The following is a 25,084-nucleotide window of genomic DNA, read 5'->3' as shown; positions in this document are numbered from 1 at the left end:
AATGTAACTGTTGAGTGTATAGGTGATGTCGCACTCGCTTAGTCCACTTTTTTATACTGTCTATGGTATAGATACGGGACATTCAAGAATCTAAAAACCATCAATAGTTTCAAATTACTCTGCCCACATGTGCACTTTCAGATTGTATGATGTGTTTTGTATCTGCCTTCAGGTTCAACACAGGCTCTGGCACTGGCACTCTGGTGAGTAAGGTGCAGGTGGAGCAGGGCCGATGGCATCAGCTGGTGGTCACCCGTAACCGCCGTAATGCCATGCTGAGTGTGGACCATGAGGACCACGTGGAGGGAGAGAGCCCCCGCGGCACTGACGGACTCAACCTGGACACCAACCTGTTCATTGGAGGAGTGCCTTTGGACATGAAACAGGAGTAAGTGTCACAATATACACATGCTTTAGACTTTAGAGTTTCTGCAATATTCACTCATGTGGTATTCATTTTTTTTGTATATAAAAAATTAAAATAAATCACACAGAACTAAAATCAAGTGTAGTAACAGCTTGAGGACGTTCATGTATCTGAGATGATTTAGGAGTTTTTTCTCACATAGACAGTGTAAAAAATCAATAATGGGTAGCCAAACTTTCCAAAAATATGGTAATGGTATGGTAATATTCCATTAAACTTTTTGTCTTTAGGGCTTCAAATTCAGTTTTGCAGCGACTTAAATTTTTAATTTAAATGTTAATTTAGCTTTTTCCTTGAATAATCGTCTTGAAAATCAAAACACTGTTATAACATCAACAATATGGTCAATTGTGTTTCTAATTAAGAATAAATCAGTTTTACCGTTGTTGTCAATAAAAGCTGTATTTGAATTGTCCATGCCTGCCTTATCTGGAGACATAAATAGGTCATGTTTATGAAATTTAAAATCAAAATCTCCCATAATCCAAAATACTCCCACTTTAAACTATAGAATTAAATTACAATTTTATTTATATTACATTTCAACATTCAATATTCAAGTTATTATGTATTGGATTTTTTTCTTATACTGTAGAGCTCTGAATTAGATTAAAACTAATTTTACTTTGGCTGACCCCTACCAACACCTCACAACAATCATAATCATCACACTATCCCTTTGTGTTTTCCAGTGTGAAGGAGAGGACGGGAGTGGACACAGGTCTAGTGGGCTGTATTCGGCTGCTGGACGTAAACAACAGGGTGCTGAATCTGCAGGAGAATGGAGGAGATAGTCTGTTTGGCAGTGGAGTGGGAGAGTGCGGAAACAACCCCTGTGTGCCCAACCCCTGCAGGAACGGAGCCGCCTGCCAGGTCAAAGAGGCGGAGATGTTCCACTGCAAATGTACCAGAGGTTTCTGGGGTAAGAGACTACAACTACCCACACCTTTCAACAAATACCATAATATTTCAAGTTTGAATAGATCAATGTTTAGTTTAGTTTTTTAACCTTGCCTTAAAATGATTTACTGACATAACAGCTGTGCAATTAAAGCTTTTCACCAGTGTTTATGGAATTATTTAATCAATATTTTGCGGTATCTGATTCTTAAGTTAAAGTGGCACTACGCAATTTTTTTGGATGAGAGTTCACCACATTCTTGTCTGTATGGAGATGTTACTGCTTTGCCTAGAATGTTCCGGCGCATGATATTAACTTATATACTGTATTTTTCGGAATATACTGTAAGTCAGACCAGCCAAAAAATGTGTAATGAAGAAGGAAAAAACATATAAGTCGCACTTTTGTCACACTTTTTGGGGGAAATTTATTTTATAAAATCAGAGACCGGGAACCGACATTTAATCTTGGAAGGCAGGTTATAGTAATAACACTAGAATAACAACAGGCTGTTGTAACATAGGAACAGTTCTTCAGATAACTATAGCATAAACAACAGAACAGAACAAGTTTACCAAACTCTCCATCTCACTCCAAATCACTAAATCCACTGAATTATTCATCCTCGGTGTCACTTCTAAGCAACTCGGCGACCTCTGGAGGTAAACGGAGTGCCATTTCCTCTTCTGCGTAGCTGTCATCAGACTAAGCATCAGTTCTATTTAGAATTATTCCAGTCTTTCTGAATCCCGACAGGATGAGGTCAGTTGTCTTTATATTTGTTTGAATTTTAAATTGTCATTGATACAGAGGTAATGGTGCAATTGACTGACACGATGCAGACAGGACAGTGGTTCTTTCTCTTTCTGCTGCAGCTGATATGCGCAGTAGAGTGTGAAGTGACAGTGGTACAGGAGTACACAAGCCTAGAGTGGAGTATGTCGCAGGACCACCCAAACCATGAAAAAAGTGTGACTTGTAGTCCGAAAAATACAATAGATAGAATTATTATTATTATTCTATAAAATAGAGGCTCTGCACAGATCTAACCTTACCTTAAATTTGACCTTCTGATGTCTAAATCTAAAGTCTAGTTTAGTGCCACAGATTTTCATGGAGACAAGTCAGTGGCCGACCCTCCACCTAAGAAGTTCCCCAGTTCCCTTTTAAGCATTATCAGTATCTGGCTTTACCCTGTTATTTGAGTTAAATGTCTATTCTCTGGTTCTCTTTAGTCATGATTCATCAGTTCTACCCTCTGGAACTGTTGATTACTAATTAATTAGTGTAGCTGGTCAATCCATCTTTACTGACGAGAAAACATTGTAATTATTGGAAACCTAGTTGAATGGGTGAAATTGTGCTTTTAGTTTATTGATGAGAGTGTGATTGTTCACAACTGAGTACTGAGCTGTAAAATCTATTTTAAATTAAACGGAATTTGCGTTCAGAGGAATATTATACTACCAAAAATACGTTGTCCCCAACTCCTCTTGCTCTTTCCCCAGTATTCAGTGTGGTCATGACAGCCTCATTTCACACTACAGCTCTAGTCCCCAGCAGGAGCGCTTCCAGTCATTTTGTAAACACCATCAAATCTGTGTTCCTAAAATAAACGCATACACATAAAAAAATATCACAAAACTATGTTCTACTTTGACCTACTTCATTACTCAGTCTACACTTTTTGTTTTCAAGTCATATTATGTCTTATTTATGATTTATGTTACATTGTTGTTTCCTCATCACAAACATACCCAGAGTTGCTGTGTTTTTTTTTCATTCACACATATTTAACAAACAAACCCTGCATATTTTGACTTTAGTTCGTCTCTCAAACAGATCACTTTGTTCCACCTTGTGATGTCATGTGGTAATACAGGTGCTCCACTGTTTTTAAGGCCTATACACCTTCATTAGCATCATTTGGATAATTTCAGCAATGGAACTGCAAATCCCTGCTGGACTAAAGGTAGAAGTAGCTGTTAACTTGAAAACTACTGCTTAATGACATTACAAGGTGACAAAGAGAATTTTGAGCTTTTGGAGATGTAGACAGACTAGTAATAAAAGGTTGCTCAAACATGCGTGAATGAAACAAAACCAGATCCAGGTATGTTGGTGATGAGGTAACATATTCTGTCATGGCTTAAAATTCACTGGAGTCAATTTTGCAGAATATAGGACTTTTAAATACTCAGTAGTTTGATCCTCACATCTGGCAGCACAGTGATTCTTTACAAAACTTTCCTGGCTAAATTTTAGAAGACACTATAACTTTTTCGGGGTGCGCTCGGTTAAGAAGCCATTAAGGAAAGGCTCGACTCTGAAGAAGCATTGCGGTGATCAAAGCTTCTTGGCACCAGGCACAGGAATGAATGGAGATAATGAGAATTGGACAGACGCCCGCAGGCTCTTAATTTAGTCATTTTATAAAGTGGCCAGGACAGGCACTGTGGCTGACGAGAAGCTACAGAAGACAGAGGAGGGGGTGAGGGAGGGGGGACACGCATGTAGGGACAGTGTTTTGGATTAGAGTGAAGAAATAAAAAGGTGTTAGTTGTGTGAGCTCAGCGGGACAGGCTTCATTAAAGGCCCTGAGTGCTGCAGTAATGACAGCAGTGTTCAGATGGGCCCAGGCGCAGGGCAAAGAACACGACAGCACAACAGGATGCTCTGCTCACTTTAATATTTACACATCCTATTAGAAAATGGCCACTGTTACAAAAGGACAACTGCTGTGAAAAACAGAATCAGGTGTAAAAGCTATTGTGTCTCTTTTGTGTTTGTCCAGGTCCAACCTGCGCTGACGTCCATGACCCCTGTGAGCCCAACAGGTGCCACCCCTCCTCCCAATGCCAGCCTCAGCCCGAGGGAGGTTACAAGTGTGAATGCCCCATGGGCCGAGAGGGCAAGCACTGTGAGAAAGGTATGCTAGCATCACTTATACTTCCTTCTCTGTGGTCCTTTGTCCTTTAGGCCATTAGGTCTTTATTATGGACTTCTGAATTGTACTGTTCCATTTCCCTCGTTTCTGTGTTCTGCACCTTGCGACGTGTCTCCTCCCTGAGTGTTGTGTAAATCAAAGTGAGGGTGTTGGAGGCTAAAATGGGAGTTTGTTGCTTTGCTCTGCAGCTGAATGATTGGCCCCATCGGGCCTGGTCTTGGCTCAGCTTGTTAGCTACTGCTGTCCGCCTACAGGTGCGCTGTTCAAACATGTGGCCGCTCAGATCGTCATGGCAGTGTGGGCTTAGGGCTGTGAACACATCAGACCTTTTGAAGTTTATCATTAGAGCTTTTGCCATTGTCGTATTTCTTGTCAGTCTCTGTTACCATCCTGTGTGTCAGTGTAGATGTGCTGAGCTGAGCTGAGCAGACCTGTGACTGCGTTCAAATGGGAAGCTGAGTCTTATTTCCTCTCACCTCTGTGAGTAACTGTGTTTTAACAGTGTGTTAGTGGAAAGGAGTGGAAACACACAAGACTATCCTCCAGTCCTAGTTAGCAGGTGATTAAAATAAATTGAGGTGAAATAAAATCAATGCAGTGTGAGCGAGAGCGTCTCCTTTTCCAAAAGGCTATTTTTTTCTCTGAATCAATGAGATGACTAATCGCATCAGTCCTGCTGCCCAGGGTGATTTATGTGTGCGTCAGTCAGCCCAGTGTCAGCTGTAGACAGACCTCTGATAAGGCTCTGCTAACTCAGAGCCACTCATCTGTAGGCTGCAGGTGCACCTCACTATCTCTATCACTCTACACTTCTCTAATATTCCCCATCAAGGACCTTACTCAAGGATGGGACTGTACTATTGAATGGCCTACTTATCTCTGTGCTTTTGGCCAGTGCTTGGAAAAATCATTACAATTTAGTGATGAAAGAGCAGCCTTGAAACTTCTACTGGTGTTTAATTTTTTCTTAGTTAGAATGCTACATTAATCAGAGAAACAGTTATTGTGTATGATCAGAGTTAATTGGGCAGGTTCAGGGCCTTTAGCTGCCTCCTCACAGCCTCTACTCATTGGATTGTTTCTATAGTAAGTACTAATTAGCCTGCATTACTGTTATATAAACACAATTACAATTAAACGACCCAGAGCATGGGATGGCTATAAAAGTTTAATTTGAAAACTTTCCCTGATCCGACATGCATGATGGGGGATTTTCCTGGTCATTGGGATCCTTGCTGACTTATTGATCCCGGAGCGCCCAGAGTCACAGTGTGGAAAAGCCCCTCCATAACCCTATTCCCAGCAGCTCCATTATTCTAGCCCACTCCACTTTAGCACATTCCCTTCTATTTTCCCCTCTTCTCTGTGGTGCGTGCCATCATCATTAGCAGTCTCCCGCACAATAGCTAATTAGCTTTCTCATCTCCGTCTGCCTTTCCCCATCCTGATGTGGCTCCGCTAATCTCAGTCAATTACAAATGCTACAACTTTCCCTAGCAGATCAAAAGGTGTTTGCCTGTTTCAACCTGGGATGATACCAATTCAAAGCCACTTGCAAAAACACCAAATATAGATGAGATTTGCATTGTTGCATTTTATTTGTGGTAAAGATGATAATTTCAAGCCATGGTGCTATAATGATGATATAAAGTAAAAATTTTGAATAGAATGAATAGTTTACTAAAGGGCCTATATTACACAATTTTTAAAATCTATGTTGTATTGTTGTTTCCTCATCAAAGACATACCTGGGGTTGTTGTTGTTTTTTATTTCATTCACACGTTTAACACACAAATTCTGCATATTTAGGTGTTGTAATGTGGTAATACAGGAAGGGCTCCATACAGCTTCACTAGAATCATTTGGGTGATTTCAGCCCTGGAATTACCAATCTCTGCTGAACGAAAGGTAAAAAATAGCTGTTAACTTGAAAACTACCACAATGTGACATCACAAGCTGGAATAGATTATTTGGAGATTTGGAGATGTAAACTGACTAATTATGCATGTGCAACGTGTGAATGAAACAAAACACAACTCCAAGTTTTGTAACAGCATTCTAACATTGCTAAAAGTCCATTTTGTGCAATATAGAAACTTTTAATCAATATGTATTCTCAGTATGTGTATGTTTATCTTTGAGCTCAGTAAAGGTCAAGGACTTAAGACTGTGAAATAAAAATGCACATTAATTTCCCCTGCTTACTTCAAAAGTGCATATATTTAAAAAATCAAATAATTAGCCGTTTTAGGCATTGCTGAGGTTAATAAGCTTTGAGCTAATGACCATAACATGATTATGTATATTCATTAAAAATAAATTGGAAATGTAGCAAACTGTTTTTATAACTTTGTGTACTATAAACTTTCAGAATTATATTTGTAATGAAATGTTTTATTATGGTGATGAGTTTCCAGCTGACCAACCTTTGCTCTCAGTATGTGATTTGTCTATGGGAAAAGGGAACGCAAATTTAATTTCTCAAATCTGCTCTTTCTATTAATATTTTTCTTGTATGACTATGAGTACATGAATCCAGTTACATTCTTAAATCAATTTATTTCTGTTGCACATTTCACCTCACATCTGTGGAATTGAGGTTTATATAAACACACAGCTTTGGGTGATATTTCTTGTCAGGAAACAGAATGATGGCACTGAGCCTCCTCTAATCACTGCACAAGCCAAAAGTAAAGGAATACCAGGGCATAGAGATGTAGAAGCGTCGGAGGGACATGAATTTGCAGAAAAGGCCCTGCCATAACACAATGGAGGTATTATTTCATGGGTCCCAGTCGTGGTGTTAAACTCCACACTGCCGCAGAGCCTCTTTGTGAGTCTTTGGCGTCTGTGTAATCAGGCTGACATAAGAATTTCTCATTTTTGTGTTTGAATTTCTATCACGGGGAAGTTTAAATCCCACAGGCTACGCGAGAACAAATCTATCTTTTTTACATAATGGTGACAGTTCCTCACAGATCCATTGAGTGACAAGTCTGCACTTTATCCCTGACTGCTAAAATCGTTTTAGAAAAAAAACAACAGTATTTTAGTCCTTCACTGGTATCTTGGTCTTATATGCACAAAAATAATAGCTAACCCTTTTGCTGGAAAATATATCTGCCAGTGAGGTCAGTCCAGCTTCTTACCCCACTGGCATATACTATAGTAAGTAGAAGTGTATTGATTCAAATAAAAAAGTATAGCCTTGATCTAACCCATTCTTCAGTGTCTCCGGTGTTAAACCTGGATAATAGTGCAGCTCAGACACCCACAGTCTTGGTCAGGTGCATCTAACTGAAGAATTTGCTTCATTATAACAAATGTAGATGTTCTTTTTTGCATTGTATGCATTGGTGACATCAGTATAGTACAGTGTGTAGTACATTTAAAGGTCCGATATTACAAAACAACAAACATTTATGTTTTTAAGAGACAACCATACCAGTGTCTCCACATATTGGACTGATATCTTATGCTCTGAATCTCATATTTGTGAGTGACATTATTATTTTGTTGTCAAATTTGTTCAGTTTGCAGATAAAGCTGTACATTAAAATTCTTAGTGAAGCTTGCAAAGTGTTCACTCGTGCAGTAACAAACATCTCAGTTGCACTCGTCCGTCATGGCCTCCTCAAAAGCACCCGCAAAGCATCATTGTAAGCCACCTGCAGTCTTTACAAACTGGATTTTTTATAATTAATCCAGAGGTGTACAGTGTATAGTATGATTTAAACAATAACAACTTTACATCCTTTATTCAAGAACCAAAATATCATCTAAAACATACCAAGAGTTGTGTTTTGTTTCATTCACACATGTTTGAATTACCCTTTAGTATTACTCTGTCTACCTCTCCAAAGCTCAAAATACTCTCTTCCACCTTGTGATGTCATGAAGATGTAGGTTTCAGTTAACAGCTCCTTTTACTGTTGAGCAGAGATCGGAAATTCCAAGGCTGAAATTATCCAAATGATTATAGTGAAGATATATGGGATTTAAAATCACAGAGGAGCACTTTCTGTATCTCAGAACAACTCATCTTAATTTTTTTGTTAGTTTGTGATGAGAAAACAACATTATAACGTAGATCAGAAAGAAAGCATAATATGAGCCCTTTACCATGAGTGAAAATGCTGGTACTGACTATACACTATCTGTTTTTGTTCTGGTAGTGTCGGAGCGACGGGGAGCTTACATGCCGCTGTTCAGTGGGGATTCGTTCCTGGAGCTGAAGGGGCTGCATCTCTACGGGCACAATCTGCAGTGAGTCTCTGCTGGAAACTAACACTGGAGATGATGGTGTTTTCATAGGCCTAAGGCAGCGCTTCCACTTTACACTCCAGCTGAATCGACAATGAGGGTTACACAAATAACATCAGGCCTCCAGGATGCAAAATATGTTCTCCTGCTAGTCGCCGGAACACAAAGACAAAGTGCACTAAAATCTCTTGTGGTTTGTTTGCAGTCAAAAGGTCAGCATGACTGTGGTGCTCATGGCCAACGACTCCAACGGTTTGATCTTCTACAATGGCCAGAAGACAGACGGCAAAGGAGACTTCATCTCTCTGGCCTTGAACAATGGCATCCTGGAGTTTCGCTATGACCTGGGCAAAGGGCCAGCCACCATCAGGTTAGTGCACCACAGGGCTTTGCATTCTGATTAATACATGATAACTAGGAGGGTGGATAATGAAGTATATCTATTCAGTTTGAAATTTTAAATGTTACATGACTTGGATATTGGCAGTGGATTTCAGTTTCTGTATGTTATTTATAGGCCTGTTTTAAGGAATACTACAGAGATTAGAATTGAAATGTGCAAAAAGCTTCATCATAATTTTATAATATTTGGCTAATCTATATAAATATTGTGCATTTAAACTTTATTGGACAAAGCGGACCAGATAATCTATAGTGGGGGTCAGCCCTATCTCTCTCTCTCTCTCTCTCTCTCTCTCTCTCTCTCTCTCTCTCTCTCTCTCTCTCTCTCTCTCTCTATATATATATATATATATATATATATATATATATATATATATATATATATATACATATATACACAGACACATTTTTATAACACCTTTAAAGGGATGATTCAGAGTAATTTCAACCTACCTCCTTTGCTCCACCATAACCAAAATATCATGATATTGCATCATCAAAGTTCTCACAATAATATTGTGGACCATCACAATATATTGAATTACAAGTCACTTTGCTTAAATTAAGAATAATGGTGCAGCAAAAAAAGACAGAGAACTACATAGACCATGATCCTTTGCGCCATTTCAGTATAGACTACAAGAAGATATAACAGTTCCAAGCACTTTTAAGTCTTAGTTTGTTGGATTAAGTCTTTTGAAGTCATTTTAAGAGCAAAAAGTAGCATATTTGCCTTCATACAATATCACAATAAATACTGTACTGTGAGGTGTATATTGTGAAAATATTGTATAGAGAGATTTGGATATTGTTACATCCCTAATCGTGAGCCTCCCCACCATATCATGAGCTTTCCCACGATATCGCAATAAATATTGTACCGTGAGGTTCATACAGTGAAGATATCGTATCGTGAGACTTGGGTATCGTTACATCCCCTATCTACATTACATCTATCGTCAACTGTGATGATAAAGGAAATGTGGGAATGTAGGGCCTAATTTTAGAAAGAAAAAATAACAAAAATTAGAAATCTGAGGGAACATAGGCACACTTCCCATCTAGTGAAGGCAAAATAGTGAGTTGTTAACTGACATTTGTGACTGTTTGCTGCAGGAGTAAACAACCCATCCAGCTGAACGTGTGGAACACCATCAACCTGGAGCGCTCCAACCGCAAAGGAGAAATCATGGTCAACAAGAAGGACCCAGTCCGAGGGGAGGCGCCGGTGAGCTCCTGCTAACTCCATCCTGCTAATGCTAATCTTGTACTTTAGTTTTAGCATGAGGGGCTAACCGACCTATGCTATGCTCCGCCGTGCCTGCTTCTTAAACTGCATTTGTCTGCTGCTACTGCTTTCTCATTTCCTCGCTCTTACCTCTGAGCCTGACCTTATCCAGCCTTCCAGTGTTTCAACTTTACCATAGTTGATTCAGCAAACTTCCCCTATCGCTTGAGGGTTTCCTCTCCGTTTCACACCACTTGTCTTGATTTGCTGAAAATACCCCGATATCTCCCGACATCCGTCAAGGTACGAGGGAGCGCTCCAGATGTAGAGGGCCTCTTTGACAAGCTGTCTTAATTTTGGAAGTCCTGTAATTTTCCACTGTTTTTTAACCCAGTCTCTACGCTTACTGACACGCCCGAGATAAAACTCAGTGTTGCATAAAGAAAGTGTTTTACAATAAATTTTAAGGTAGGGAGATAAAGTCAGATAAAAGGACGCATAATGAAGCTCCTCAGCCAATAGGTACATACTTTTATATGAGAGGCATCTAATCGCTTGATAAGCCCTTAAGTCATCCAATTATATGAAACGACGCAATTTGCAACCACGAACGTGCACTCTGTCAACCCTTCCACGATTTTTAAATTTTTTTATCTCCGCACTTCAACCCTCCCCCTCCCCCCCATCATATTTATGGTAATTGTGCTTCGCCGTAGCAAGAGAAGCAGAAAATCTTATTAAGAGAGCAGAGCAAAGAGAGAGAAAGTGCGTTGGAGGGGTCTGGAGGGACAGGGATGAGCCAGCTAATGCTCCCTACTCCAGTCTCCTATAAGGGGAAGTTTGAAGGAGCCTGCCCTGCCTGAACTGCATCACATCAAAGGCGGTCACATCTACAGACACAGAGGGAGCAGGCTGGAGGATATCAAAGACATCGCCATGATGGAAGATGGAGCGTAGATGAAGCTTGGGTATAAAAGTGGTTGGAATAGTGTGTTTTCAGTCAAGTTGTATGCTATGGGTTAGTATGGACTGCATTTGAAAGTACTCGTGCTAAATAAAAACACTGTACTACCTTTTTAAGCCCACAGCTACCAAATACCTTCCTAATCAGTTCTTGCACAAAATTCTGTAAAATCAATATAAAAACATGAGTTAAGCACGCAAGATTGCTGTTTTGGTGAAAAGCTTGTCTCAGCCTTGATTCGTCAGCATTGTATCCCGAGGGCACTCATGTACACAGGTGGTGAGCCGGATGGTGTAGTTATTCCCACAAGGCAGAAAAAAGTAGAAGTAAAGAAGTCAAGCTTTCTGCCAGTTTAATCAACACAAGCTGCCCTTCATTTTAAAAGCACCAAGTTGCCAAATTCAGTCACCCCGAGCAAGACAACGTAATATTCCAACCATCCACAAATAAAAATGGTAGGACTGCATGATTTGGGGGGGATATAGATCTGGGATATAGAAGCATTTGGGAGAAAATTCGACCTGGACGGGCTCAGACACAAATAGAAAGTATTAGTAGTTTTATTTAATGAGTTATCTTTGGTGCTCGGACCCTAGCAGAAGATATTGTGATGAAGGGTGTGGCTGATTAGATGATGCTTAGGAGATGTCTTCCCCTGGGGCCTGGACACTGGAGGTGGTAGAGGTGAGGTGAAGGAGACTGAAGGAGACAATGAGAGGATGAGGAGACTGAAAGGGGCAATGAGAGGATGAGGAGCGTGAAGGGGACAGTGAGGTGATGAGAAGCCGAGAGGGTGCTGGGGAGGAAGGTGGGGCGTGGCACAAACCAAAGAGGGCATGCATCTGCATTGGGGGTTTAAATTGGGCAGACTGTGTGCTGATTGAACGAGGAGGTACGTCGAGTGGTGAGGAGGAGTATTTGGAGAGAGGTGATGAAGGCTGAGGAGCTGGTAAACTCTGGAGAAGCAGTGAGGTAGACTGGAGCGAAGTTAGGTCTTTTAAGCTGAATTTATATTAGCTCCATAACTACTATAAAGAATCCTGAAAATTTCTAAACATGTTTGTAGTGGTCTAAACTACAGATGCCACTCTTTTTTTTTTCTATTAAAAGACAGGACTTTTTGACTTTGCAGACGACATTTTAATATATGTATATAAATACACCCTTTGCAATTTGATAATTGCACCAACTCAAATTGTGATATCTATTTGACTGATGTTTTGTAGCTGTTGTTTAGGTCTGCACAACACATTACATTCTTAAATTGCATCATTATGAATCTCTATACCAAGCCTTATCTGGGGTTATAGAAATCAAATCACCCTGTTTCAAATATGTCTAACATTAAGAAATCTGCTGGAAATCTACAAATGAGGTTTAGCTAAAAGCACTTTGCACAGCCTGACACCAGCGATGCCTTTCTTCTTCCTTCTTCTCTCTTAATGACACCATCTGCTTCATGCATGTTTTTAGTGCATCTTGAGTGTAGATGTTGTTTACTGTCTAGTTCAGTGTATAGTGCATGAGTCTCTTTATTTAATGTACTCCTCCACTGTCGCTGCTGTATGGATAATGCTCTTATGAATGCATTGAGTGCTTCTGCATGTCTCTCTGTGCACAGCCACTTACTAGTCTTCCCCTAATAACTCTCTTCCTCCCTATTTTTCCCCCTCTCTATGATGTGCTGTCTGGAAAATAAGAAATCACGCAAGGTAATGAGACAGACCCAGTCACACCTTTCACCATATTTCACTTGTTCACTGTCCACTGTCACTCCCATCTCAACAAGCACATTAAGGAAAAAAACTGAGTTAGCTTCAAGGAACATTTTCACAAGAAGACAAGAGTGTTGGGATGGCGGCTTGGCTTTCACCTCGGTCCATCTGCTGCGTGGGCAGGAGAAGGTGGGAAGGTGGGAGGGAAGGAGAAGCCATCGTCACGGCAGCCATTGTTTTGCTCCACAATAAGACGTCTTCATGAGCGCGGTGTAGGCGAGTGCATCCTGCCAATCAACACCCGAAGTGAGAGTGCAGAGTACCAGGGGGCCCATGCCCATTGCAGGAAGCGCACAGTGGGAGGTGCCAAGCCAATCCGAGCTGTTCTTTTATCATTTACTATCACTACCAACAGGAACAGTCCTATGATGTCGCTGTGTCACACACACATACAACTATACAGGCAGCTCAGAGTGCACTAAACACGATAATACAGAAGTGTTTGCATGTGACAACACTATCACTCAAAGTAAAACCTCATCTCCCAGAACCTGAGCTATAGCAGAATGTTCAGGAGAGCATAAGTGTGAGCTTGGAGACTACAGCACAGCTGTATCCAGTGTGTCGACCCAGGTCTGTCTCTGTTGGAGCAGTGACACAGCCCCAGGTCTGAGCCCTGCTCTGCTGCCTCTGCTCTTCTCCTCTATGCACAGAGCCTGTTTATTTCACCCTTTCCATCATTTTCATAGCAATTAACTCCACTTAAGCCCTGTGGCAATTACTGCCCTACATAAATTTGATATAATTAATTTCTTCCCTCTTAAGTGGGCTTGCACTTTGAGGCAAAATGAGCAAGCAGCACCTTGCTAACCCAACAGCAATTGTCCCAAAGGTCTAGCTGAAAGGATTGCTGCTCCTGCTTTTCCCACGCAAATTAATTATTTTTAATGTGTACGCACTAAACAGTGTAAAGGTCACTGTTTATGATTGGCCATTATTTTGAGTTTTCTGTAAAGAGATGCTTGTATCCTGACTCCAGCCTGCCCCTGTTCTTCTGTAGAGTCTCAGAGATCATTATTAGCTTCTCTAAGAGATACATTATTAACAAGAATCCATCAACTCCACAGCTAAGAGGAGGATGTGGAAGAACACGTCTGTTTATGAATATAAATGCATCCGTTGTTAATCTGTGTTTTAGTAAGCATTCATTGAACATGGTTCTAATAACACAACACAATACAGAACCATGACAAACAATTTGTAATTTGTTGTGCCTCCAGTTTCTGCAGAAATAATGCAAAGTGATAGATATTTAGAAGTTATATAATAGAATGCTTTAAAAAGCATTTTAATATAAATTGTATTAGTTATGTAAAAACACAAATTAATGCATTACATAAAAAGAATACAATAAAGCTCTCTATTGATTAGATGAAGCTGCATAAGAAACTGTTGTTAGATAATTTGTTGGTGTTGTTGTCATCTGTCAGAACCTCCACGTTGATCTAAACCTGAAGGAGTCTCTGTTTGTGGGAGGAGCTCCGGACTACAGCCGCCTGGCCCGAGGAGCAGCACTGACTGAGGGCTTCAAGGGTACCATCCAACAGGTAAGCCTTCTTAATTAGTGTTATGGTGAAGGCTGCCAGTTCAGTACCAGCTCTCACCAGTTGTACTGGTGTGTCCTTGGGCAAGACACTTAACCAACCTTGCCTCCAATGTTTGTGTACACTGATGTATAAATGTGTATGTGAATTTGTAATTGGTTTCTTTAGTCTCCTGTACATAGTGGAGGTTTGAGTGCTCTGAAAACTGGGCCATACATGTTTTGGTAAAAATGTAACATCGACAATGCAGTTTTGAATAGGAAGTCACTGGACCCATTTCTATTATCAAGCCCTTTTATATCAATAATGAATGAAATGTATAGTTTTTTATACTAAATACCTCCCCCAAATGCCATAAGATATCTAAGATGTCTTAGTAGATTCCAAGAGAGTGAATAGTTGTCATAAGACCAGTACATTAAGCTCTCTGTGTGTTGACCAGTAGCTCAGCTTATTTGGATTACTGTTTACTATTAATAGAGCATATATTCGAAGCCCCTCCATTTCACCACTTTCACATCTCCCTATGACAGCTTTCCAGGGTTTTTTTATTTCCTCTTCTTTCCAGCAAAAAGCTCATCTCCTTGTGCCAAAAATAACCCAAGAGAAGAAAGGCAGGATGTTGCTGTTTGCACAAACTTGTCATTAGTCCTCTCCTACAAAGTTTCCCCCGACAGTTGAGAGCAAATCAAAAGAAAGACTTGGAGTACGCCTGCTTCTGCCCACAGGGACTAGTTCATTATGAGTACAATGGTTTGAAGATGTGTTATGTTTTTTATTTTTATGCATTTATTGGAATGCATGTTTTATTCTCTTGATATGTTTACATAAAAAAGAATATGAGAGTATTTTCTATAAATCTGCAAAATTACCCTGCTAGTGTTTTAAGAGAATTACTCTGAAGGAAGCACAAAGCAAGACAACAAACCACCTCAATTAACATGGTAATCTTACGTGTTTTGTTCTAGGGTATGAAATCAGATAACAAAACAAATGATGGAAAGATAAAAGTCAAAGGAAAGGTCCAAAAATAACGGCTTTACATAATCAATGCTTTGAGAAAAGAGGATTTAAGAAGAGATTGTATTATTGTCAGTTAAAAGCTTAGGCTTCAATCAAGGTGGATTCAAAGCGTGATTAGAATTTGAGATGAGAAGGTGTTATTTTTTACTATGGATTATGGAAAACCAAGATTTGTTAGATCCTCAAGGTACTTAAGGCTCTAAGATACCTACATAGTACTTTGTATTTTCTATGCCTTCTTGGTATTTTTTGACTTTCGCACTTGAATATGCTTTGTCATTTCAAATTCTATTCACTAGAACGTCTTAGTCTCAAGTATGCCATTCTCTATAAACTATACAACACAAGTGATCTAGCCGCCATCCTGTTCACCTTTACCTTCATTCTTACTATAGTACATTTTATCACACAGCATCCATCACAGCTGACACCGCTCTTCATCCCCCACTCCCCACAGCACTGGATTATTAACTAGAAATACTTATAACCCCAAACTTGTACTATCAATCTTTTTAAGTTTCTGTTTATTTGGTGGGGAGAGTGCACACATGGACACTGCAGGCAAGGTGGGTGAAGATTCTTGCCAAAGGACACAACGGCAATATGCACATGATGGAGCTGGTATCAAACTGCTGACCTTCAGGTTGGGTTAAGGTTACCACCAGAACTTTAGAAATACCATTCAAAAAGAGAAAAATAAAGTAAAAATAGCTAGTACTACCCCATAAGTATTACTGCATGCATACTGAGCTTTATCTAAAATGTCTGTCCTTCGTACAGATTACTCTGATGGGGACTCCTATCCTTCGAGAAGAGAATGCCCTTCGCTCCAGTAATGTAGCCATGTTCCAGGACCACCCGTGCTCCCATGAGCCCTGCCACAACGGGGGCCGCTGTAGCCCCCAGCTCGACGCATACGAGTGCGTGTGTCTTAGTGGCTTCTCTGGGATTCGCTGCCAGAACAGTGAGTCTACCTCTGCTTACTTTTTAACATTTCATTTATACACACATTTTGTCTACTGATACTTTGCAGTGACATCATGCTGGGGAGGTTCTGTATGCTTGTATATGGCAGAAAGTTCAGAAATGACTATGGTGAAACAATGCACACTATAGAAAATACAGCTAAAAAAAGTTTTTTAAGTCTGAAACTCAAGAAAAAAAATATGTGTAAAATCCCTGTCATCCAGGTAGAATCCATTGCAAAAGGAGAAATTCAATTTGTCAACTGGACAAAAGTTTATTTTGGTTGAATACATTTCGCAGCTCATCCAAGCTGCTTCTTCAGTTCTGGTCTAAATGCTCATATGCAAACAAACAAAGAAAACAATAGGGAGAGCCATGTCAGACCCAGAGGTGTGAAAGCACCAATTATGGCTCTGAATGGTTATGCTAATATGACTCCACACTCAGAGTAGTAGTTTCAGAGTAGTTTCAGTGTAGTTAGCTCCTCCCTTCAGACAGATATAAGTGTCCACCAGCATTTTGACCAGAACTGAAGAAGCAACTTGGATGAGCTGTGAAACGTATTCAACCAAACAAACTTTTGTCCAGTTGACAAATTGAATTTTTCCTTTTGTCAAGAAAAAATAGAAAATGCAGCCTGTGATCAAAACTAGTGTTGATGGTCTAATTTAGGTGAGAGTGACTGAACTACTGAAAACTGCTAATGCTAGCTGTTTTGACTGAATGGTTGTAACTGAAATGTTAATTGAGAGGAACTTGTTTAACAGCACAAATTATCTCCAACTAAGCCAGCTCTTTATGGTCAGATTGTGTTAAAACAAAGCTCTGATTATTATCATCATCTGCAAAGTGTCAATACATGTTTGAATGTTTGGTTAGTCTTTTGAATTAATTTACTTTCCGTTTTAATTTTATGTACCAAAATTGTTGCTAGATAAGTGGATACATTTTAAAATTACTATGCCAAATTAACTAGGGAAAATTTTAACCTGGGATCTACATAACTATTGCAAAGGTTTCAGAACTAGTTTAAAAAAGTAACTAAGCTTGCCTGGTATTCATGGAAATTGAAGCAATGATTTGAAACCATTTGTTATGATTATATACACAGTCTGAAATCTCTCCGAGCAATTATGCAGTTCATGTTTGGATATTAAACATTTAGAGTGAAAAGTTAAGCTCTGGCTAAAGACCCTCTCCTCTATCTGTCCTTAAAAATGGGAACAGTCACTTCCACAGCCAATTTGAGTTGGCTGGCTTTTAATATGATAATGTGCTTGGCTTGTTCAGAGTTAAGTGGGACAGGAGTCAGCGGTGCTTTATGTAAGTCTAGTTCTTGGCTTGCCTTCCCAGTGAACTGAGAGAGTCTTTGTGTGCCTACTGTACAGACCTGCTTCCTCTGGGCTCTCTCTCACTAGAATACCAGTACTAGACCAGTGCTGTCTCCGCTGTGCCACTGCTGTTATGAATTGATTTCAGACTAAAGAGGCTGTAGTGAAAATGACGAAATACATGATTTACATATTCATGAAATGTTCTTTGTAAAGGAGAGTTGGCTGTCTTTTTCATCATCTGCAGACATCTAGAGACTCTGGCCCACATCACTCATCCTTATACCTCTACTGCCTCCTACATTAACCTTGTGCGTGACGGTCCAACCCCTCTCACGTTAATTAAAACTACAAACCTCTGGCCCATTTGCTCGGCGGCCCATTTCCACTCGAGCTTTGCTATCTCAAGCCTCTTTTATTGATCGCTATGATCTCATTCCCTGAAAAATCTCCCTCCCTTACAGCCATCTACGAGAAGTCTGCCGGGGAGACGGAGGCCATTGCCTTTGACGGGCGGACGTTCATCGAGTACCACAACGCGGTTACGAAGAGGTAAAGGAGAGGACACACCCACACTCCTATACTAAATGTGGCTCTATTAGGCCAATAACCCTCACACTGTGTTCAGTTGTGGGATGAGAACAGGGCCTCAGGGTGGACTGGGCCTCCTCTGTCTCTCTCTGTGGCACTTGACTCATGACATGGTTTCACTAATTAGAGATATGCTCCACATAATCAGAGCGCTGCCCCCGGACTTATCCTCTACTCCCAGCTCACACACTGGACAGTTGCATACAGTTAGATCCAGAGGCCATGTTTACAGTTAGAGTTCCCGAGACTGGATTTATTTAAAGGTGCACTGTGTAACTTTTCTGGTCAAGGCTTGTCTCTGTGGAGATTAGGGCTGGGTATCATTAAGAAGTTGCCGAAACGATACATACCTCAGTACATAGGTCACGATACGATACATATCTCTATACATAGGGCACAATACAATACATACCTCAATACAGCACTTTCGATTTGATACAATATATTTCAAAAACAATTCGATACAATTCAATAAATATTAAAGGCTAAATTAAGACTGTGACACTGAAAGTCTTAGTTAAACCACTTCTTGTTCAAAGTTAATACCAAACACACACATTTTAATCCTCAAAACAGTGAAAATGTCAAATGTGTTGCATAAACGAGTTTCCTTCTTCTGAACAAAACTGTAGCGCTGTAACAAACTAATGAGTAAAATATACCAAAAAATACTCTTGGTGATATATCAATACAGCAGCCCACGATATCGATATTGTATCATCACATTAAATGATACGATATATTGATATTTTGATATTTATGCACACTCCTAGTGGACATATTATCAATGTCTCACAGTATGGCTTTAAACTTTTTCTATCTACATCCATGTACACAAGCAGGTGACACCACCGTGCCAAGTTACAGGTCAAATCTGTCTCAAGCCTGTTTAAAGTGAGAATCCAGTTTTTCAAGGTATTTTTGAGCAATAATATACATATATATGATAAACATGGATGATTAAATAATTGCAAGTTAGAAAAAGTTATGTAGTGCACCTTTAATGGTATGAGAATGATATATTGCTTCATAAAAATGTCTCTGTAGTAGCTACCTATTTGCACATTATATGCCCTGTTTCACATGTTGAAGCTACAAGGTAAGGTGCTCAAATGAGTCTTAATATAAACAGAAGAATACCTGATGCTTTATTTACATTTTCTGCCATATAGCTGAATAAGTCATTGCCACAAGACCTCTATTATTCCCTTACTCCATTACTACCTTCTTCCTGTTCTTCATTTCAAGTTATTAATACTTCAGCAAAACTCTAAAATGAAGCTATTTTTACAACAGCTACTTTCCGATGAGTAATAGCCACTGAGGCAAACATAAAAAAAGTCCAATCCAGGCCTCTTTGCCTACACTGTAAACATGGCCAACACTGCTCTTTCTGAAGATGAGCCACCTGCAATTTGAGAGGAAACGTCGATGATGCCAGTGTCTCTGGAGTGTGTGAAAACAACTCCAAAGGAACGGTGGCTTTAGGCTGCTGATGAGTCGACTCTCCCCATCCATCCATCAATGCGTTTGGATCAGTGCCTCCAGGTTTGGCATGAGCGGAATGTTTATGTAGCTCACCTGAAAAAGAAATCAGGCATATGGTCCTATATAGACTCTTCACACAAGTACTTCACAGTCAAAAACATCCTCACAGTTTTTAAGAGGCCTCTACGTTACAGTGTGTGTCTGTCTTGTCTTATATGTTGTCCACGTTTTGTCCTGTCTCATCTCAATGTCCTTCACTGTCTCCCTCAAGCCAACTGAACAATGAGATCCCAGAGTAAGTAATTCTAGCCAATAAGCTTCAAGCCCCACTAACACTTTTAAAAACCAGCCATCGTTTCCAGTTAACCCGTTATATGAGATTAAAGCGCATTTCGTCTCCCACCATAATTTCATTGGTATCTTTTTTCTGGAATCATTTTGAGTACGACTTAACACCCGAGTTCCATATCTGTAATTTAATTTGGCAGATCTCATTCTCTCCCCCAGTCATTAGATGTTCTGTTGATTCCGGTGTGAAAGGGAAGCATGAATCTGTGCATGAGGCGCATTGTGCTGCAGCCCCAGAGGAAAGGCTCTTCTACGAAATGTGTCATATTTTATGCATGCTTGTAACTGTTCATAGACAAAACCAATCAGCTTTTGAACGCACAGGCCCTTTGGGGTCTTAAAAGGTATTATCGGCTATTAAGAGATTGGATTTTATCATGTCACAATCTAAGCTGTAGAAGGAAGCAAGTGTATTTTTAATTATATGCCAAGACTTATCCTAGTGTCACTTTCTCAGGAATTTGTAATCTGCTACTTTAACAATATCTTTACTTTAAATTGGGCACCTGCCTGTACATCTGCGTGGATAGCAAACAACTTGTAAAGGGTAATTGTGTCTTGTAAACAGTCTTAACCCAGTTTGTATATAGTGAGTATATACAGGAAAGCCCTCAGACCTGACCTGATTATTAAAGTTTTTTTTCCTGCTCATTAGCTCGATTACTAAGTTCTTTTAAAATCCCACAAAGCAGCAGCACAGCACAGAGTTTCCCCTCTACATTCTGGCCTGGTGTCAGTCTACCCAATCTCTCACTGTAATTGTGAATAATTACAGAGCCGTCCGTAGCGCGCCGCTCTGACATGTTAATCACACATTGGTCTCCCTGTGTAGATTAGACCTCCGATCGAGATCTGGACGTTGTGTGTAGCCAAGGGCATCAATCTCACTTAGCGGGAGGGGGCAGCGGGCCTTGGAGCCAGACTGTCAAAAGTTTAATAGATGTCACATTTACTACGAGTCACGATGAGCGGGAAGCTAAGCAAAAGCAAGAACTGGCCAGCCCCCGACTGCTCGATCGATCCTCTCTGTTGTGATTTAGTTAAAAGGATGAATACATTTCTCCAGAGGCCATTAAAGGCCCAGCTGAGGCCAATGAGTAGCTAGCACTCACCTTGGGTTAATGTTTGCGCCACTGTTTGATCACCTCCTGTTCGCGTGGATGAAAGCCCAGGTCGATGCGCTCACAGCACATTATTTCTGCCACAAATCAGATCCGGCCCTGGCACTGCACCGATGTGGTGCTTGACCCCATTTTTTGACAATTGACCAATTTTTCTCACTCACCACAAGAAGGTAATTGAGGCTGTACTGCGGCGGTCAGCTGCCTTAATACTCAGAGTGGGCCAATAATTGCACATTGACTTTAAGTAGCCCTTGTACCATTATGGACAACCTTAAATCTTGTTAATAGTTTGACTCTTGTTTAAGAAGCAGTGATACCCAAGCATTCTGCTGTCAAGTGGATCCATGATTAAAAAAGAGATACTTGTTGATAGATGTGTGTGTCTACAACAAAAGGCCATATTCAGCTTACTGTAGTGCAGCATCCAAAGAGTGAACAGAAATATAATATAATGGAGTGCAAAATGTGCCTGGTTTGTGCCTTGTGCCACCAGCAGCGCGACACCACCACGGCCAATGACAAATGAAACAGAAAATAGCTTTACATGTATTGAAAATTCCCCCCTAGGGGATTAATATGTTTTTATAATTTAATCGAATAAAGCTGCAGATAACATGCTGTGGCTTACCTCAAGCTCTCTATGGGAATGTTCCAACATTACAATTACATCTCATTGTACATGAAAACATAAAAGTCCTAATTATTTCACAGCATGTAGAGGGGTCTGCCCACCCACATGAATACATACAGCAAGTACTGTAGTACTGACTGTGGGAGACTTGCTCTTTAGGGTGGAGAACATAGTCATAAGTGCGTTCAACAAACCTCTTCTGTATACGTCATATACTTTCTAATGAGAAAAGGTGAGGCCTCCTCACAAGCATTGTTCTGAAGTGTTGACTTGCTGAATACTGAAGCCCCTCCTCAAGCTCCCCTGTCCTCTGTGCTCTTGCATGTCGTTGACTCCTTCCCTGCTTCCTCCCCTAAGCCCTGAATCTCTGGAGAACCCCTCCGACCAGAGGTAAGTCTGTACTCTCATCCTCTCCTCCATCAATGTCCTCTCTCCTGGCAGCTCAGGCCCTCACAGGGCCATCGTCTCCACTGGGAGCACATTGTGGCCATTATTGAGACACACTTCCCTAAATCCAAATAGCCTCTGCTCATGTTGCTCTTAATACAGGCACTGGTTTGTATAACACTAAATTTGAGCACTACTGCCACCTAGGGCTGAAGAGAAACATGTATTCATCAAAGCTAGTGCTGATGTATTGACCAGATTAAAGGAACACATTGTAAAATAGAAATACACATTAATTTTTCAATTCTACTGGACTTTTTCACTGTGCAAAGTGGTTTATATTGTGCAATCTTTATAAGAAGAAAGTGAGTGTACTTGCTTTCTTACTATTGTGGCTAGCCTTTTTTAACTCTGTTTTAGTGAGAAAAAAAATAGAACTTCATCAAAAGAATTTCTTAGCTCAAACTTTGCACCTGAGAGCAACAACAGCAGTCATCTCTGGCACCACTTGTGTGTGATGATTTGAAGCGCTCTGCTCTGGAGTGTTGTATTCATAACATATTCAGCACTTTTAATAATCCTGACCTTATCAGTGACAGGCCGCTCTCATGGAGATTTATTGGTCCCTGTGTAAGGTCTGTGCCAGGCGAGGATTCACTACACCTTTTTCCACATGTCTTCTTTATGATGTTCTTACTATACCATACTTTTTCTTGTTGGCCTCAGCACATTTAATTAATGAAGGGGGACCAAGTTTCCAGCCTAATCATATTTTAGAAAATCACATTTGATTGTGGAATTGTTCCCCATTTTGCTGAGACGAGGCAGTTGTTTTGTTGTCCTAGAGTCAGCCCGCCTGAGGCCAGAGCAAAATCAACTTACATTTCATTTCATTGATTCTCTTTTTATCCACCGGGATGGCCACAGAATAGTCCTAACAGCCCCACCCAGCCCACTCCTGTCCTGCCTGTCCTCCCATGATGCTCTCTGTTTGTACTCCTTTGTCCTGTCTCGTGTCCTTGTTTCGTGTTGTATGTCTTTCCCTGTGTTGAGTAGATGGCAGAAGTGCTTTCAGGGGCACAGATGTCCATACTGTAGATACTTTAATGCACACTGCACGCACTAACAATGCCACTTCATCCTAATATGTTGCCACGGTAACAGTGGCAGTTTCCAAGATATCATCTAGAGTAGTATGAATTTCACTTTTGTGCAAAATGTGTTGTTTAGGGAGAAGTATGCCATCTGAGCTGTAAGGCAGAAATTTAAGAAGGTTTTATTTAGAATGCTTAAAATGCTTTTGGCTATTTTGATATAACATATTCATTTACAGTTATTTAGGAGTTTTTCCAAACTTTCCTTTTGGACTCTAAAAAGTATTCATTGTTTAAAATTGTATCAGGGCAGCAGAGATGAGCAAGTCATCAGGACATATTTCATATTTTTAACTGAAATCTTCATAAGCCTTGTATGAGAAGAAGTATTGGCCTCCACTACAAATGAATAATTCTGTCTGACCATATAAATGTGTCATACATAATAGATGCCCAGATGCAGGCTGCAGGCCACATAAACTCTGACCTTGTGCAGTCAGTTGCTTCAGGCCCATTCTGAGACCAAGCCTGTGATAAAATGCATAGGTTTAACAGATGCTCTAATACACAGAGGTAGTTAAAGGACCCTTATTACGCTATTTTCTGATCTATGTTATTATGTTCTTTCCTCATCAAAAACATACCTGGAGTTATAATTATTTCATTCACACATGTTTAACACACAAACCCTGCATATATAGGCTGAGTTCTTTTCTCAAACTGTCATGTGGTAATACAGGAAGTGCCCACTGTGTTTTTAAATGCCATATACCTTCATTTGAATCATTTGGATACTTTCATCAGCCCTTGAATTGCCAATTTCTACTGAACTAAAGGTAAAAGGTAGCTGTTTACTTGAAAACTATTGTTCCATGACATCACAAGGTGGCATTTGAGATTTGGAGCTGTAGACAGAGTAATAATAAAGGATTTCTCAAAACAAAACTCAACTTCAGGTATGTTTTTGATGAGGTAACTTTATACCATGGCATAAATCTCAAAGAGAGTCCATTTTGTGTAATGTAAGACCTTTAAAGGAAAGTTACATTGTGCAACTTTAAGAAGGACAGCACACTGAAGAGTTAGTTTTATGTCAGGTAAATTACAAATAAATGTAGAAAGAAATTATAATCGGTGGTAACACTAACTTTATAAAATAGAACTTCCACTCAAGGACGTCTGGCATAAAGCCCTGAAGGCAAACTTCTCCCATTGCCTTGAGCTGACATTGTTTACCTAACTTATTAAATATGCACAGTCAAGTATGTATATTATGGAACTTTGCTAATCCCACCGGTGCACAGAGGTGAGGTGTACAGGGGTGTGTTTGCCGACGTTTTTCTATTTTTCTCGGGAATTTGTATTCAGAGACACATCACACAGACAGAGCAGTCACACTAACCTCACCTCTTCCCGGGTTAGCTCCCAAAATCCAGCCTCTCAGCCGTAGACGTCAAGACAACCAGATCAAACAGGAGCCCAAAGACATGCAGAGGAAGCAGTGAGGCGTTCAGGATCAGCGGGACAGAAGAGGCTAACAGCAGAACACCCCCCGCTATTACTGAACTCAGCTAACAGCCAGATCCAGCCCAAATGACTTCAATTCTATCATAGACTATTTTACAAGCTCAATATTTGCGAGGGAAAT

The 25,084-nt window shown here is 40.2% G+C and overlaps 1 protein-coding gene across 1 annotated transcript in view; it reads left to right on the top strand.

Annotated features, from left to right (window-relative positions):
- The window catches only part of agrn (agrin), a 434,659-nt gene that overhangs the window by 395,263 nt on the left and 14,312 nt on the right, over positions 1 to 25,084 (top strand). The window contains 9 exon segments of the mRNA XM_055166184.1: positions 173 to 388; positions 1,120 to 1,349; positions 4,123 to 4,257; positions 8,453 to 8,543; positions 8,746 to 8,910; positions 10,059 to 10,170; positions 14,340 to 14,456; positions 16,257 to 16,440; positions 18,238 to 18,325. Coding sequence (XP_055022159.1) covers positions 173 to 388; positions 1,120 to 1,349; positions 4,123 to 4,257; positions 8,453 to 8,543; positions 8,746 to 8,910; positions 10,059 to 10,170; positions 14,340 to 14,456; positions 16,257 to 16,440; positions 18,238 to 18,325 — 1,338 coding nt within the window.

This window comes from Boleophthalmus pectinirostris, unplaced genomic scaffold (assembly GCF_026225935.1).
Source record: "Boleophthalmus pectinirostris isolate CB_2022bp ecotype Guang Dong unplaced genomic scaffold, ASM2622593v1 HiC_scaffold_8, whole genome shotgun sequence".
NCBI lineage: Eukaryota > Metazoa > Chordata > Actinopteri > Gobiiformes > Gobiidae > Boleophthalmus > Boleophthalmus pectinirostris.
The sequence above is the reverse complement of the archived record's forward strand: the minus strand, read 5'-3'. Positions and strand labels throughout refer to the sequence as shown.